This window comes from Bombus huntii, chromosome 15 (genome assembly GCF_024542735.1).
Source record: "Bombus huntii isolate Logan2020A chromosome 15, iyBomHunt1.1, whole genome shotgun sequence".
In the NCBI taxonomy this organism is placed as follows: domain Eukaryota; kingdom Metazoa; phylum Arthropoda; class Insecta; order Hymenoptera; family Apidae; genus Bombus; species Bombus huntii.
Window position 1 is genome coordinate 8,141,551 of NC_066252.1, and position 18,015 is coordinate 8,159,565.

An 18,015-nucleotide genomic window follows, 5' to 3' on the forward strand; every position below is an offset into this window, starting at 1 on the left:
AGACCAGAAGAAGAATAAAGATAGCAGGAATCGTTCGAACATCTTGATGTTTCCATCATCCTAATTCATCCCATTATAGACCAAGCAGTGAAATAATAGGCAAATGGTGCTTTAACGATATTCTGAGGAGCGTGAACGATAGAGCGAAGCCATAAGATTAATCAAGTCTGAAATACTGATAAGGCATTGGAGACTTGCCAAAACTGTCGTCAGTTCAGAGCTGTTCTTCCTTTGCAGCTGTAGATTAATTTTTTAAGTAATTAATTGAATGCAATAATTATTATGGGATGGTAAATAAAATATATATAATTAGATATTATAATGTAATTTTAACGAATGGAAATTTAAGAAGTTCCCGTTTTAAGTCTTCCTCAGACTGGTAATCCTAATTGTGATTGTATAAATTAATCGATATGATCAACGTCTTAATTTATGATTTCACCGAATCGCTTCTAACAGTAGGAGAATATATCAGAATAGTAATAGCCTCTTATATTTATTAATATAAAAGTCACGCACAGATCAGAAAGAAAAATGATTTTCACAACTTGAAAAGAATAAATGAAAGAAGAAGTAGCGGTAAAACGGATACTAAACAAATCCCCTTGGAATATCCTTTCACAGCCACAACGCCAAACAGATGGAATTAATTAATATAAACTATAGGAAGAAAATTGCAAACTTGCGTTAACGCGTTATTGGATCCTCAATTGTAGTTTCATCTTCAAGAAATATAATCTAATTTCATCTTTAAGAAATCACACTTTCCCTCTGTGTGAAAACTCTTAAAACTCTTTTACTGAAATTTTATTCTACTGCTTCCTGTGCACTTGTTTGAAAATTATTTTACAATGTGAAACGCAGATATTTAGCGATAACAATGATTATTTTTCTCGACGGATATGTCTCTCCATTCGTCTCCCCTTGAAAACACTGTTGAGACAGATTTCTAAAGATTTCACGATGAACTGTACTTCAGTTCACTTCTGAATAACTTCTCCTCCCCTGAGAATTCATCTCTTTTGCTGCGTTTGATTACTTTCGTTATTTCGTTGGTCGGGAACTGCAATTCACTTGTATAATTGAAGGTACGGCGCTTTTAATTCTTTTCCGAATACAGACTGTATTATGCGTGTTGTGTGTATGGTTCTATTTATTATCTAAAAGCGTAAAAGCGTGATCAGATGATAAGGAGAAAATGAAACTGAAGATGCGAAAGATCGTAGACAAGGGATTAATTAAATTTTTATAGATTAGTTTAAATAAATTTTTATTTACATCTATCTGTATCAACTTGGATAGAGAATTCCATTTTTCGCCAAACTTCAAACACGTAGACACGCCTGAAGTATTTTCATTTTACACTTCTGTCAGCAATATTAGGCTTACTAATTTTGGCTCAATAGGAATAAAATTGTTTTTTCGTCGAAACAGCTAATTGTTTGTACTATCACAGCTAAAGTGGAGATAAGTTCTATCTCATTAGTAGATAGCAACTTTGCGAACTGTAAAGCAGTAATACAAATACTTTCTGTGAAATAATTGCTTTGGAGAAATCTCATTCATACATGCCCACATGCCAGTTCCTATTCTTTTCCTCTGAGACTTATGAAACCTAACTTTATCGAGTTGTTGCAAGGATTTTTTTTGTTCCTTCAAATTGCCTCCTTTCCTACAATAAATTAAATAGAAATATTTCAATTTCGATTTGTAATTAGAAGCTCTTCTCCTTTTAGCAGAACGAGCAAACAGATTTCAATCTTAACTTGTAGCATTGAATTATTCTTAATTTTAGAATTTTACCGTTATTGTTGGAAATTTTGAAATTCCATTCCTGTGGTGACTCAAAATCTCTCACAATGAGACTCATCGACTAACTGAATCCTATTTTTGTTGCAGATCTTCTATGACTTGGTGCGACAAATCAACAAAAAGTCACCAGAGAAGAAGATGAAGCAAAAAAAGAAATCGCTGTGCCTACTTCTGTAAGGTAGATCTAGCAGAAGCCCATACTCTCCTGCATGAAACAAATTCACAGAAAAACTAAAGGGACAAAAAATCAACCAGCAACAACCAGCAACAAATCCGGACACAACCAGCGGATGATACAGGGGTTCAGGCGATCACTGAATAAAACTAAAGCTAGTTGACAAGGAGTGGGCTGACGGAATCACAATAAATAGAAGAAAAAAGGGACAAGAAACGGGGAACACACAAGAAGGAGACGTAGAACACCAAGAGGAAGAGGAAGAAAAAAATAAATGAAGGAGGTGACAATGAGAGACAGGGGCAGGAAAGAAAGTGTGGAAGATGAAGAGCGTGGAGAAGGAAGTTGAAGAGAATAAAACAGAAATAGCGGGGAAATATAAGCAGGGAGGAAAAATAACAAAAAAAGAAACTAATAATGTTGTACATACGTTGGTCCCGGGGTGGTTCGTGTGCACGCGCAAACAAAGAGGCGCACAAAGAGTTTTTTAGTGTTAACGAGACCCCGTGACGTCGGTTATCATTATAGTAGGAGTTTTGCATTAATGAATAAACAAGAAGAAAAAGTAAGGAAGAGAGAAGACAGAAAAACACAAGTGGGGATGAATAAAAGAAATATGATTAATTAATGATAGTATATAAATATATATATATATATATATTTAGGAGAAAAGGATGAAAAGAAAAAGAAAAATGTTTGGATGTGCGCGAGCGCAGGCCATTGGCCCTCATGCATCGCTCGCTGCACACTTCTCTTATATATATATGTATATATATAATATAATAATTATACATAGACAGTACACATACACACAATAAAGAGAAAAAGAACACAGACAGACAGAGACACACACACGAATGATTATTATTACTATTATTATTATTATTAATTATTATCGAAGCATCAAAATATTCATAAGTTATATCAACCGTTTGTTTCTCGAACAATATATGTTTTTTCTATATCTCTCCGTATTAAAGCAAATAATAAAAAATCTCTCAGTGAATGTTAAGAAAAAGATAAAAAACGAAAACAAAGAAAATAAGCCCAGGCTCTCTGGTTCTCCTCCTCATTGCTACAACCTAGACACCTGATCTGTTTTTCCCTTCTTTTTTTTATACGATCGTGTAAGTTTCATATACATATATATATATATGTATATATATATATTTAATCCGTTTAAAATTTGATTTTGTTTCGTAATAAATATTGTTCGAAGCGTACAAATCGTTAGACTGGAAAACTTTCTGCGAACATGCACCACTTTGCCTTCTCAACCTTTCTTTAATGTCCTAAGCGTTTTCGTTGTCCTTACGACCAAACTAAATTTATTACGCCTTTACGTAAAATGCTAAACGATGCTCGTGATGCATCGGCGTTTCGCATTTAGGTCTGTTTTTATGCAACCATCGCGTGCGTTATGAAAACACAAGCCATAATGCGGCCGATCGAGCGCAAAATGGAATTAATTGAACGAAGAACAGACTATATTACACGATTCATCTATCAAGAAGATAACACAAACCAGGACGCCCTAAACTCATCAACGTTTGTATAGAAGAGGCTCCATCGTACGCATGCAAAGGAAACCTAAATAATTCATCGACTACAATTCCAAGCACCAGAACATCGTGACAACAGCGAATCCACTTAGAACAACCCCATAAGAAGCTTTCCTCCACGCGGTGGAGTGACTGGTCATGTTGCAACAATTATTCATCGTCTCTTTAAGAATCATCGGATAATATTCGTTCCAGAAAGCCAGCGCTTTGTAATCAATAACATTGGAATCGCTCATATCGAGGTTCCTATCGATGATTAAGATTCCAGGATCTTCTTCGGTGTACGATTCCCATTTAACAATTCCTGGATTGCCATTCTTGGCGAAATTACCCAGCATCCCCATTACTACCTCGGCCATTTTCTTGTCGGCGAAATTCCATTGAACAGGGCTGTTAGTCATTTGGGGAAGTCCCCAGAAAAATGGAAGCTCAAACATGTGTGGAACCCCGGCCCATTCAGGCACATCCTTGATAACAGACTGAGTCTTGGACCTGTAGTCAAACCTGTAAACATACGCCAGCTTTTCCTTGGACACCTTACCAGCCAACAGAGTGAGCCCAGCTGCGTATTTCTTCTCCGTTTGCAGATCCAAGTACCTGTCCCGAAGGTTACCTTGATCCTTGCTCGGCGGATGAGGCTTGTAAAAGAACAGCACCGCCTCGGCGACCATTTCTGGTTTCAGTTCGCAGGTACTGTTATCTTCCTGGACCAATGATACAAACTCGTCAGTGATCATCATCTCGAAATTTCTATAAGAAAGCTTTCCATCCAAGTCCCCCTTGTCTAGGGACTCTATATAGGCCAACGCCTGTTCATTATTGGTGTAACCGACGATTAAAGGAACGGAGTTCAAAGTGCCACTGTCTAATATATCTTTTGGATGCATAGGTAAAAACGGTTCCGTGGAGTTGTTTGTCTCGTAGTCAACGATGGGACCCCAGGTTTCGATAGAGGAAGTTAGATCGACCAAGGCGGTCACGTTTACTCGACGAAGACACTCCATCAGCGCTGACGTTGGTCGTCGATAACAACCAAACGTATCGGTGACGATGTCGACCACTGGTAATTCATTTTGAGGCGAGCCAACCGAGCTCACCGCGTCTCCGCTCATGGCGATGGCTTTGGAGAATTTGCCTCTGCTCAGAGGACTCACCAGGTGTAAGCCCACACTTATAGCACCGGAGCTGTGGCCGTAGATCACCACGTTGTATGGAGAACCTCCGAAATGCTGGATCTTCTTCTGGATCCAATCCAGAGACGCTATCTGATCGAACATCCCGTAATTCCCTGGAGCCTCCGAATCCATGGTCGTGAAGAAGCCCAGGATATTGAGACGATACGCCACAGTGACCACCATAATCTGAGGAGAAGATGATCGATTAAATCAGTTAGCGTGTTAGAATTAGAGATTCTAAAGAGTTTTTTCTTTGAGAATTGAGAGCGAGAGGCAATATTGTTAAACGGATAGGCTAAGAGTTTTCGAAGTTACATGTTCCTTCTTAGAGGGGTTAGGATCGTTTAACTGCGAGAGATTGCAGTCTGTATTTTCTGAACCAGTGTTTTCCCCGTTTTTTTTTTTTTTTTTTTTCTGTTTGTTCAACTTTCTGTAGATCAGATTTTTGAAGAAAAGAAAAGGACCTTCGAAAGAGAGAGAGAGAGAGTGAGAGTGAGAGAAAGAGAGAGAGAGGTTAGGAATGCGTGGACGTTACGTTACGAATTAACCTATACGATTCATTCTGCTTTGAACAGTATGTTAGATAGGGAAATGTTTATAAGGTAGACTATTAATATTGTCTATATAAGATTTTCTATTATAACGTCGTTTTTACATTGCTTTGTAAGACTATAAATGAATTAGTAGTGGTTAGAAGTTCTTAACGATATAGTTAGATCACACGAGGTCCCTTGTATTACTGTATAATACATCGTTGTACGTTTCTATAACAATTTTTAAGAATCGTTAAACGTGTTCCCTCGATAACGAATTCCCGCGTTAAAATAACATTTTCTGTGGCCGTTGTTTCTGGATTAGCATTTACAGCGTAACCTAACATATGCATCATGGATGAACCCGTTGGCCGGTGCGATTCCAAAGGTCGAATTTACCTTTGTATATCTAAAGCGCACGAAGAAACACCCCTAATTTCCTTCGATTTTCTGTCGACTTTTAACATTCACTCGGATTAATTCGCAGTCTGCGATTCTTTTCTACAATATGTACAGGATATAAGGTCAGAGCATCGCTTGCCAATCACAAAACGTCCTTCCAATGTAAAAATAATAAAACCTAGGCTTGTTAAAAAATAATATCTGAAAAAAAATTGTAAAAAAGAACATACACACACACATTTAAATTTTCGTCCCATTTACAACTTAGTTTTCTATCCTTTATTGTTAGATAATTGAAACACCCTGTACATGTAATTTCATAATAATTGTTACATATGTTTATATGGTCATTTTTGAAATCCAGGTTATGTAGTGGATGAAATATTGTAATTTTGGAATTTTTAGAATCTAATATATTTGTTGAGTAACTCACTTTCTGTCTGCTGACGAAAATTGAGGCATTCCATATGGCTGGGGTGCCAGTGTTGAAATCACCACCATGAAACCACACCATCACTGGCCATCCATCGCTTGGTTTGTTCCCTACGAAAATTTAATTCCATATACATAGTATAGCATATTTACACCGTGATATGATTTAATTATTTAAATGATAACGATCAACGATAATGATTCGTATTTTGAAACTTCTGTATAATTTCAAATTAAAAGAACTTAATACGTTTCCCATTCAATTATTTTTTTATCATAGACCATATTTATTTTTATTGTTTGCTATTTTTTAAGGCAGAATTAAAGTAGGGAGTAGAGGAAGCAACAAATGTTAAAAATTTGATTAATGTCATTTTTTGGCTGGAATTCGAGGAGTTACTGAGGCTGCATTCGTAAATTCCAAAGATCGCAAAGAACCACGTGCGTTCTCGCAAGTATGCATCCGGTCAAACCGGTGAATCGATCGCGACAAAATTTGCATACCATCATTCTTCGCCGCTGATGAGTACTGAACGCCTCGGAATAACCAAATTCCCGAAAATGAAAAACACTGATATTATTATTACTATTATCGTCATCATCACCATCATTGTAAATTCAAAACTTAAAAAATCTTAGTAAAAGTATAAATGTTTGGAGATGCAAGGAATTCAATGATTAGACAATAAATTGAACAATAAATTTACGTAAAATACATATGTATACGGTAATAATGTTAGGGGTATGATTGAACATATTAAAAGTCTCCTTACTGAATTAATTAATAAAGATTTGATGGATATTGAAATACCCTACGTAATGCTTAAAGAACAAATCATTGAACAAATTTATATCTTATAGATAATTTTGCTCTTCTAATTGAGAATTATGATAAATTTCCTAAACCTTAGACTCTAAACGAACGATCCAGAAATTCCAGAAGAGTTCCTGTATTATTTAATACCAATATCCATAATGCATTCAATAATTATAAAATTAAATTATATTAAGTTGCTTAAATTAATTAAAGGTATATAAAAAGATTAACTATAATAACTATAAAAATAAATTATAATAGATCTCCTATATCAATATATTCCATATCAAAGAATTATCTGTCTATATATCGATAACTTCCAAATATCCAGGGAAAATAGCCACAATTCACGAATAACTACGAAGTCCATTTAAATGTTATTCAGCGGAAAAGTTACAAAAACCTGCATGAAAAGGTTGGATCAAAAGCACGAAGACCATCTGGTCTGGGTTACCGTTTGAATAATTAATTTCGGTGATTTCTTTCGAGGGGCTATGTAACGTGTAGCGTGTGGCCGGTTTTTGAAGCGTGCCAAGGTCGAGGAAAATTCAGGCCATTGCTCGGCAGGATGCTTTAGATGGCGCGATAAGCGTAAGCAGACGATAGAAGCATATAGGTTCGGTAACCGGAAGTTCGGCCTGGTCTTCGTTATCGGTACCTTCTGTCATGGCGTCTGAACCATCCAAAAATAACCATTCACGGGGATACGGAAGTGCCACAACGATTCATTAAACGACTATCGTGATTGCACACGGCACGAATCTTTTCCAAGTTCGTATGTGGTTGATTAGTTCAAATAGAAGAATTGATTTCTGGTTTTTGACGCGTTTGAAACAGGTCAGGATAAGAGGGATGCTTCGTAAAGCTGCATCTGGAACCAGTTTAGTTGATCATCAAATTTTCACGTATGAAATGTTAGAGATGAGGTGAGTATAATAAAGTTTGAAGATACTAAAAACACTTGTGTACTTTCATTAAGTTTGGGATATTTTATGAATCTACATCTGAAACTAGTTTGTTTACTAGAGGTTAGGTGCACTAATAAGAGGAATAGTAAGATTTGTAAATATTGTTAGACTGTAAACATTGTAAGACTGTATTGTAAAACATTTGCATACATTAAGTTTGGATTTGATTAAAAATGTATTAGTTGATTTAAGAAAATTTGTTCATTAAACTTTGATGTACTAAATGTCAGAGACTATGTGAAGTAATAAAAAATGCAGCAAGGTTTGAAGATATGATATTACAAATATTTTTATAAGTACATCAAATTTGTTAAAAGGTTAAGCATAAAGGGTGACAAATGGGGTGAAAGAAGAAATAAAATCTATGATCAAACTAGAGGTATTGAACTGTGAACTGTCTTTATTGAATGAAAAAATGCAATATAAGAAATTAAAATGTTCAATTTACCGAATTACGACTATATAGTTGTCTTTAAGCTTAAGGAGAACCTAGGAGATTCAATAAGTTCATTATATAAGTCAGGTTTAAAAATAAAGACAAGTTATATCATAGATACTTGTTACAAACCTTTTTATCTATGAAGTTTAATCAAGTAGTTAAACATACTAGGGACCTTCAAGTGCTATCTAATCATACATAAAACCAAACCTACCCTTAATATAATGTTTCATCTAAAAAGTTCGTTAAAAGGTCTCAGTAGAGAGGAACTAATAAATAAAATTTAACCAAGGTTATACTTAAAAAGTTGGCTACAGTTCTTTAATGTATAAAAAGCTTTATTTTCCTAAGATACCTGAGACAAACTTTCTTCAAGAAAATGCTTAAAAATCTTAATGAAAATCAAGCAAAGAATGACAATTGGGGAGATTCGAGGATGGTGGTGGGGCAAGGGGTAGCCAGGACGGAGGTGGTTTCGTGACCGGCCTCAGCAGTATCTTAACATCTCGACTAACCCTAAAAGATCGCGTGCCACGACGTGCACCAGTTACTGTTACTCTTGCTCCTTGCTGTTTCTATATCGACCGGGGTTGACTTTGCGGGATCGACACGATTTCCCGATTCGCCGGCTGTCCCCTATCCTATTTTTTCCCTTTCCGAGTCGACCACCGTGACACGCGTACCTTGCACGCGTTCATTTCTTTTTAAACTTTCTACAAGGTGATTCGAAACTTTTACGATATCCCTGCTATTTCCGGTCTATATGATAGTCGAAGTGGATGTTATATTTCAATAGAGATTTTTTCTTCGCGGGTTTTTATGCAAATTGATACGTTTATAAATCTAATAAAACAAATGGAATCTAAAAGGGAGATCTATTTCGTTCTACTTTGGATATTTTCTATATTTCTCCATACTATGTGTATTTTGCGCATTTTTAAATTTTCTATAAATGCATGAAAATCCAAATATAATATTATTACCTCTTGTGTATAAAATATTTGAAAAGAAATATACTTAAAAAGAAATAAATGCTCTATTCGACTGCATTCCTTGAAATTAAGGATGAAGGGTTGTATCATCCCGTTGCTTAAAACCATTTTTGTCCATGTGGTCCCAATTTATTTTTGGTTAGGAGATGCAATCGTTTTAGGTTATAATCACGTGGTTCCATAATGTTTTCTTGAGACGATCGCCATATTGAATACTACAATCACCTCTGAATCCACAAGTTTCAGAACTTAATAAGCAAATATTCATTGAGATCGTTCGACTCGTCCTGTATAGTATCATGTAACCCGGAACTGACTCTAAGACAGATCTTCAGATAGATGGCAATTTCTTCTGTTGCAAGAAAACGGTTGTGAATTTCATTCTATTAATCTGAATTCACCTTTTCATGGAGCCATGAATTTTCCACGTTTTTCACAATAATTCACACTGCTATGAACCTGAAATTGTTTTCTAACATTATCTTTGCCCATCTCAGAATTTTCAAAGTAATCAGCCCTAGAGATCTAGACAGGATTTAATACGTTTCTAACCTCTCCATCTCGTCCATAGAAAGAATGAAATATTTTGCAAATTGGCAATAATTGCTATCATAAACCTGTCCTGTATGATTGATCGGTTTCATTTATCGTTTCACATACGTGTTTCTCTTCCATTAACTATCTTGCATACCAATCTCCGAATCCTTGTTTCCTCTACTACGTTATATAATCTTGTCCTTATCTTTTCGATATTGTGACTATTTTCATTTTTTTATTTTTTTTTTTTTTTTTTAATGCTTCATGAAAATTTCATGGCGCTACTATGTAAGCTAGAAAGAGGCCACAAGCAACGTCCTCGACCTATATCGAACATTTATAAAATTGGCGACATGGTAATCAATCTCATGACTAGAGGTTTATCAAGGGTTTTCCTCAACTAAAATTATAGCGTTCACGTTTTCCATCCTAATAGCCGCTTGTTCTACCAGTGTATTAGGCTAATCTCGATAATCGTTGCGCAAGAAGTGTGTAATTTGTCATCTAGACTGTAATCTATACCAAGTAGGTATCATTGAAATCAGAAACATAACCTCCATCTGTATCGCGCTTAATCCTCTATACTTGTTGAAATCTTAAGTCTTGAAAAAGAAATTACACAAGTTTTCCAACTGGTTAAACGGAGAAGTCTGGCAATTACGCGGTTTCGCGACTTTTCTCAATTTTCAGTATTCTGGACTCTAACCTCTTTTTACGGAACAAGGAAAAAATTTAAAAAATTTCATTTCCTTTCACTTTAGTCCGCTTAACGTTCGAAATTTATCAAAAGGGTTAGATTAGATTTTGTTCAGGTTCAAGGTTAGTTCGGTGTGCTTCTTTTCAGGGTTACATTGGGCTTAAGTCTGGTAACCTTTCTAACGATGAAAGTAATTTAACGTTCGATCGTTCGGACAGAAATTATCACAATAATTGACTTATTTCCAATTTTTATTTATAATTGATTAATTTTCTATCTCACGTGACAAAGATGACTGACAATTTTTACAATACTACTACTAATACTAGTTTAAAGGAAAAATCTCTTCCTATGCGTATTGGCATAGCGTCTCTTGATCGACGCTAAAAGGAGAGGTTAGGTTACAGGATAAACCTTGGGAAATCTTTTCTTCCTTTCGCGATTTACGAGCGCTATGATGCACGAGACATCCGAAATTAGCTGAAAATGATGCTCGTAATGCCGCTATTATCCTAGTCCTTAACCGACATCCTGAAACTACCAAATTTACGTACCATTGACACGCAGCTGCCCGCATTTATTGTCAATCGAGAAATTGCTCGATAAGTCAGAGCCTATGTTCTACGTAAAAATATATAGACTGTTTTACATAAAATATATAAGCAAAAATTGCAGCAATTATTCGATCAATATATTGTGAATTATGAGTAGACACGTATATATTTTCTGAACGAGTAGTAGACCTATATATGGGTGAATAGATAGAGTTAGGAATGGGGGTAATGGCGACCTTGAATATTGACAAGCTGATTTTCAGCAGGTCATACATGAACTATAAAACATTTATAAAGACTTCACACGAAGTTTTCGATATCTTCGCTCTGCTTTCTTTAATTAAAAACTTCTGCACTTTAAAACTTGGAAACTCTTCCTGGTAATCGTAAACTGATTTTTTCAACATTTTATAAATTAAATAGAAAGTAAATATTAGATTTTTTAGTCTCCAAATAACGTTCGACGGTTTTCGTAATTTGTGAACAAAAATTTCTTCAGCTTGCTAATAGAGAAATTACTTTTTGCAGAAAGTCTATACACTATAGTATACACGGTGGAGGAAAATTAAGTCGTCAAAGTGCAACTCCGCAATTGAAGCATTTTGAAAAACATCGCAGAAAGCTATTTACCAATCAGCATCTAACTTCAAAGCACATAAGCTCGAACAAGTAGGTAGTTTACACGAGTCTAATTTCCTTACTGTACAACTGAAACTGTAGAACGGCTCTTTAAACGAAACTATCGGCGTGCATACAGCGTTATTAATCGTTCACGCGTTGCTTAAAGAAGAAACAAAACGAGAAAAAAGAAGCTAAACCTCGTCGATACACGACGACGTTCTAATCGTGGGTTTTTTTTTCATGACGAGATAACCATCGAGTCACACCACCTCGTTACACGATATGCCGTCAAAGACGAAGAAACGAGCCACTGATCATCGTCGTTCGCGTGTTAGCAAAAAAGTTCACCTTTTGTTCATACGAGAGGAAACGATTCACGTGTCGAGTATCGAAAGTTTCATCAGTTCCAACTGGAATTACCGATTACGTTATTTGTGTTTAGTAACGGGATCTCAGATATTTCGAATCTGCGTCGCTTTTGAACAGCTTTTGCTTTTTTTCTCGAGAGAAACAGAAATATCGTAATTAAAAATGCCACTGCTGGATATAATTCGTTACAGTTTCGATATGATGAATAGAATATTCATTTATCGAGTCGTTGCTACTTTCGAGCGGGCGCGTATGTATGACAAAAAATTTGGAGCTTAAAACTCTCGATAGATCTTGAGAGAGTCTTGTACGAGTGTTTCTAAATTTAGACGTTTTCCCATTTTAATTCGTTTTTGTCTCGCTTTCTAATTTTAACTTTCCATGTCCTTGGAAGAAAAGGAACTGGAAAGCAGGAAAAAGATTCAATTTATTTTTATATCTTACTCTCTAACATCTTTAAAATTGTCTTCACACGTTTTAATTCATTTTTATGCTGCCTTTTTGTTAATTTTCCTGTCATTAAAAAATGTAATTACAAAGTGCAGAAAACGTGTCTTCCACGTTTCATATGTTTTTATATATCTGTCTTCTCTCGTATTAACTTTTCTCTACCTTTAAAGGAATTAATTGCGAACTGCAGACAAATCTGTCTCCCACGTTTCGTTTCATTTTCTAGCTGTTCGTCTCGTATTCATTTTTCTATCCTCGAGAAGATTAAAAAAAAAAACGGATAAATGAAAAACAAATTGTCGCATTACCGATCCGGTCATAATTTTACTTACCGTCTGGGGAAAAGATGTTCAAGTACAAACAATCCTCGCTAACTCCAGGATCGGGTTGCTCAACCGGTAGCAATCTTTTGTAGTGTTGTTCGTGAAGTTTCGGCTTGTCGGTCATTTGTTGACAGGACGGTGCAAATTTTGTTGCGTTTCGCACGCCGCTCCACGATGGTAGGGGGTCGGTAACAGGCGCAGCAAAACGTAATTTTCCCAACGGTGGCTGGGCATAAGGAATTCCCAGATATTCTACCACCTTTATCGAATTTACAGTGACCTGTAAAGTAGAAGAAAGACGATCGTCCTATAATTGTTTGCTCACAGATAAAAGTGGATACTCGAAAGGTCTTAAGAATTATCTAGCTCATTGTTATTTTATGTTTGCAGGTTAAATATTGGAAAATTTGTAAAGTAAATTTGCAAAGCTAGAAAGATCGTGGAGACCAGGGAAATAAAAACGAAATTATGAAAATTGAAAACTTAAGATACTACTATGTCTCGTTGCTGGAGCTGGAATGGTGAAATTTGTCGAAGATTAAAAGAAGATTAAAAAAAAGGTGGAAAGATCGCAAAAATATAGACATCAGGAAAATTAGGAAAATTATGGTATCATAGTGTTGAACGCTTCTGCCTTAAATTTCATCTTGTTACGCATATTACAAAATTTAATACAAAATTTAAGCGCAACGTAGAAATTGAAAAAATAAAAAAAGAAAACAGAATAGAAAGATACGAGAATTGGAAACTGGACAAATTAAAATGTACCGCTACGTAGAATCCTCGCTTCGATCGATATTTTCTGACAAAAGGAATATTCCAGATATTACACTCTCAATGTCAAATAATTTTATCGTAAATGTGGACGGAATTTCGTGTTATTCACTGGCATTACGATTTCTGAGGAAAACGTCTAATCGACGGCGTCATTTCTCGATGAAACACGAATTTACGTGTGACAAATTACTCTTCCACGTACAGCCAGGCATAATAATCAAAAATTGGCTGGGCCCGAATCATAGTTTCGAAACTCATGAGGTTTCATTATTAGCATTAGGTTCCAGTACAACGTAACGCTGGTACATTTTTTTTCATGGACAATTAAAGTTACATTACTCATATTTCACCTAACTTCTCGTGATTTTCATCTAACTACGCTGCCACATTTTATCGCGTGAAGAAAAATGGCAGGGAACGGAACTTTTTAAAGAGAATCCTTTCCTCGCTTTAATCTCGATGTTTCGCTTGTAAAAATACCAACGTAATTCCACTTACTATGCCATAGCTTCTCCTATTATAACTTTTTCTACGCAAAATACTTTCTTTTGCATATAGAAATTGTTTTACGTTTCAAATTAATAAATGGCGAGTTTAGAAATTGAAATTGAGTGTTGCCAGAATGTCGGACATAGTCAAAGATAAATGAAAGATATTTGAAACGCGATGCTTTTTACGCTACTCGATGGATAAAACAGTTTTCCACGTTTTTAAATCAAAATTCATAAAAATGTAAACTCGCGTAAATATCCGCGGTCTAATAATAATTTTTACATTTAGTTCGATCGAATACAACAAACAATTTCGCCTGATCTTTCGCAATTGTAAATTTGATGGTAAATTTCGCTTTTAGATTAACAAAGAAAAATGTGGGACACTAATTGGAATATCCGATTACCGGAAACAACTACCAGTTTCCAAGAAGAACATGAAAAAACATGATTATGCATGAGAGCCAGGTACGTGCGGTAAGTTCTTTGAACTTTTTGTTAAAATTCCGTGGTTGCAAGAATTTCGCGAGAACGAAGAGAAAAAGGAGAGAGAAAAACAGAGAAAAAATGCTAGCGGTATAGTATTAAAATTCATAAATGTTGGCCCAGTTTATACATTCATCGCGCATATTATCTGCATATACTTAACTGTAACAATTGAAAGTTACAGTGCTTGCATGTTATTGTTCGTCACACGTTTAAAATGTCAAATATTTATTCAGAGGCAGCTTTGAGGTTAGGTTCAACGTTTACATACGGGACAGTGATATATTTGTTTCTGCCACTGTATTTCTTCCCGCTTATGCAAGAAAACGATATTACTAGAGAAAAATGTAACGATAGTACGAGAACAAGCAAACGAGGATCATCCGAACGTGTACCCAGATAACGTTGCACCACTTTGCCATTCTGTAATTTTATGTAACAAAAGAAGTACGAACACAGAGTGAAGATCTCGCTTGAAGTTGCCTCTAAAGATCTTGATCATTTGTCAAATACTCGTAGGCGAAAAAAAAAGTTAAATTTACTATTTTTTAGGCCTAATTTTTCCAGGATTCCAGGATTGTTCTTCTTGTATCAATTCTACGTTTTCTTCAATTCTATGTGTATAATTTTACATGTATTCTACACTTGTCTATATGTACAATTCCGTGTCACTGTTTTATAAAATTATAAAATGAAAGAGAAAGTGAAAGGAAGATGAGAAATCAAAATAGCATTAAAATTAATAACAGCAAAGACAAATGAATTTCAATCAGGACATTTTCAATGCTTGAAAATACCAGCAATGACGTAACTTACTTGTTACGAAACTGAGACTAAAAAGCAAAAGGATAGGAGATCTGGAAATAAAAGAATTATTTTGTTCGAACGACGAGTTGAGAAATTCGAATGTGAAAGGGCCAAAGGGGCGACAAATCGCCTCTATGCGATCTAACAGGTTAAACTTCCGCATCGCAAAGAGCGAATGCCCGAAAACCGCCTCACAATAAAACTTTCCGTTTGATTGCCTAGCAACCTGCGAAACACGTCGACTCGATTCATTCGCATTATATATATTTTTCGTCTAAATTGTGTGTCTATGTGTAGAACTAAGTTAAGAAACGACGATAAAAATGTTGAATTTTCTCTTACAATTAATTTAAAGCTACCACTTTATACGTTGATACCGAGAAGATTTTGAAGAAAATAGCCCAAGGTATTTTTAAAGCGTACAAATATTTGGTACATTTATAATGTATCAAATATGTTGTAATAATAAATTGTAATAATAAAATTCCATCAAACATACTTCTCTATTATATATTATATATATTTGTCTTCTTTATTCTATTGGATAAACGACACATTCTATACACACTTTTGCTACCATTTTACAAAATTGATCAACTCACCTACCTGTCTCTTCTACCTTCTCCATTTTCTTAGATCAAAAACCCTAGACGTACAATGGCTCGCGAAAATATTCGAATATTCCTAGAAACTTCTTAGGTATACGTTATACGAAGCATTTTGTATATATATAGCTATATTTTGTATATATAATAGTATATATATATCTATAGCTACGAGCAACGACTATTGTGATTATATCGGTGAAACTTGAGACGGATCTGAAAACGTATCTAGAAGTCACGAGACGTTCGTTGCAAACATACACCTCGCAAAGGTCGCCAAAGGATCTGAACGGTCAATTATTCGCTATACTAATAGCCGTGATATTTAGCGAGCCCACTCGTGCCTCTAATTGCTTGCTTAAGACGAGGTATTATCTCGTACCAATGTTTCATTAAACGTATCTTTCCAATAAATAACTTGCTGTAACTTGTCTGAGTGAAAGACATTTTAAGAAACGCTTTCGATCCATTTCCAATTTCCAATTTCAAAAATGCCCCGGTAACGCGCGTAATACGCCTTAAAGTCGCCCCTTAAGATGTCGTAACGTTCGTCGAAATTTTCCATGGTTAACGTTCGAATTATCGGGTTGGCAACTAAGTGATTGCGGACTTTGTCATTAGGTGGTATTGACAAAAGCCGCAATCACTTAATTACCAATCCAATACCTTGAAGAGCCGGTGTACGGTAACGTTGCTAGCGAGTACGTTAAATTATCTGTATGAGCGTACATCGATGGTCAGAAGAAAGTTGAAAGAGCGATAAAACGAGGCTGAAACGCTGTAATTTTGCAAAGGTTGAATTACGATTGACAAGAAAATTTTAAACGCGCAACATGATCCCGTGCCTGGGAACAGACGAGTGTTTGGTATACGCGAAAAACGTCTCGCGCGGATTTTTCTATTTTCCATGCCAGAAATATACAAAAAACGTAAGAAACAAGTATCAACTTGAAACTTTCTTTCGACCATCGCTACTATGTCTAAATGACGATAAAATCGTGTCGCACCTCCTTGCCAGCCACCGATCCTTGGCCTGAGATCCTGACGATTGGCTGCTCTCGACCTAGACCCTGTCTAACCGGGATCCTCTGGCCCACGATTTGGCAATTGGCGACCGGTAAGACGGCGAAGAGTCGCGGCAACAACGCGAAAAGCAACCACGCGGAACACTTCATTCTGCAGACTGATTTGCCACGGAAAGAATCAGTGGCTCGACTCTGGGGTCTCGGTTCAACCCTCGCGTGACTTCAATCGGCCACCCTCGACCAGTTTCTCCTCCTAAGGCTGTTTCGAGACCTGCGCGCTTTCACCTGCGGCTTTCTTGCGTCGTTCAAAGTCTCCTGGTAGCCATGGTGTGCGACCTTTATGGTCAACGTGTTTGGTGTTTCATGTTCGGGTCGTCGAAGGACAACGTCGCTTCGATTTTGCTTATAGGAATTTTTCTCTATCTCTCGCCTCTGTTGTCTGTTGCTGGATATCCTATCTCTATGTGACGGGCATGTGACGACCACGTAACGGCGTAAAAATTTACAGATAGAATTGGTGTTTTAATTCTACGAAATATCGCTTAGCTTTCGTTGTATAATTGAACGATTTACGAGGTTTATTATTCTATGTAGCGACAGGTTTCACGATTGGGGGCAAAATGTAATAAAGTCTGTGTAACGATAAACGCAGACATTCGACGAGCAACAGCAGTAAACTGACTGCCACCGTTCTCATTCTCCGTCGTCTATATTTTTCTATTTCTATTTCCGTCCAGTTTCTGTTATAGTTTGTGTTCGGAAAAAATCGAGAAGAAAAAGGGAACCTGCTTCTGTCGGTTTGTCCTTAGCATCGTGGAGAAGATCCTCTACGATGGGACCGGGGATTTTGTCAAATTTATGGGAAATTCGAAGCCACGAAAATAAATAAAATATTCGAAGCAGGCTGCTCGTAATAATTGTCAACGAACCTCTGTCTAAATTTTATTTCTTCAGTCGCGTCCACCG

The 18,015-nt window shown here is 36.2% G+C and overlaps 3 protein-coding genes across 8 annotated transcripts in view; 2 read left to right on the forward strand and 1 right to left on the reverse strand.

Moving 5' to 3' along the window:
• Positions 1-2,951, forward strand: part of LOC126873791 (ras-related protein Rap1) — a 71,465-nt gene extending 68,514 nt beyond the window's left edge. For all 4 annotated transcript variants that reach the window (XM_050635034.1, XM_050635035.1, XM_050635033.1 and 1 more), the window contains one exon: positions 1,900-2,951. In XM_050635034.1, the coding sequence (XP_050490991.1) occupies positions 1,900-1,989 (90 nt within the window). In that variant the 3' untranslated portion in view covers positions 1,990-2,951. The remainder of the gene's footprint in view (positions 1-1,899) is intronic.
• Positions 2,708-17,214, reverse strand: LOC126873794 (carboxylesterase 1C-like). Its single transcript, XM_050635037.1, has 4 exons — positions 17,032-17,214; positions 12,868-13,138; positions 6,093-6,202; positions 2,708-4,910 (listed from the first exon to the last, which is right to left on the reverse strand). The coding sequence occupies exons 1-4, from the start codon at positions 17,197-17,199 to the stop codon at positions 3,594-3,596; spliced, it is 1,866 nt and encodes a 621-aa protein (XP_050490994.1). The 5' UTR covers positions 17,200-17,214; the 3' UTR covers positions 2,708-3,593.
• On the forward strand, positions 6,198-15,935 carry LOC126873792 (uncharacterized). 3 transcript variants are annotated; one of them, XR_007692539.1, is made up of 4 exons: positions 6,198-7,834; positions 11,624-11,764; positions 13,249-13,467; positions 14,489-15,935. XR_007692539.1 is itself a non-coding variant. In XM_050635036.1 (3 exons), exons 1-3 carry the CDS (start codon positions 7,686-7,688, stop codon positions 13,274-13,276), a joined length of 318 nt encoding a protein of 105 aa, XP_050490993.1. In that variant the 5' UTR covers positions 6,198-7,685; the 3' UTR covers positions 13,277-13,839. The 3 variants fall into 3 exon arrangements, 1 of the variants encoding a protein (XP_050490993.1); XR_007692538.1 differs by lacking the exon at positions 14,489-15,935 and adding an exon at positions 13,544-13,839; XM_050635036.1 differs by lacking the exon at positions 14,489-15,935 and having other exon boundaries at positions 13,249-13,839.
• Positions 17,215-18,015: the final 801 nt, after the last annotated feature.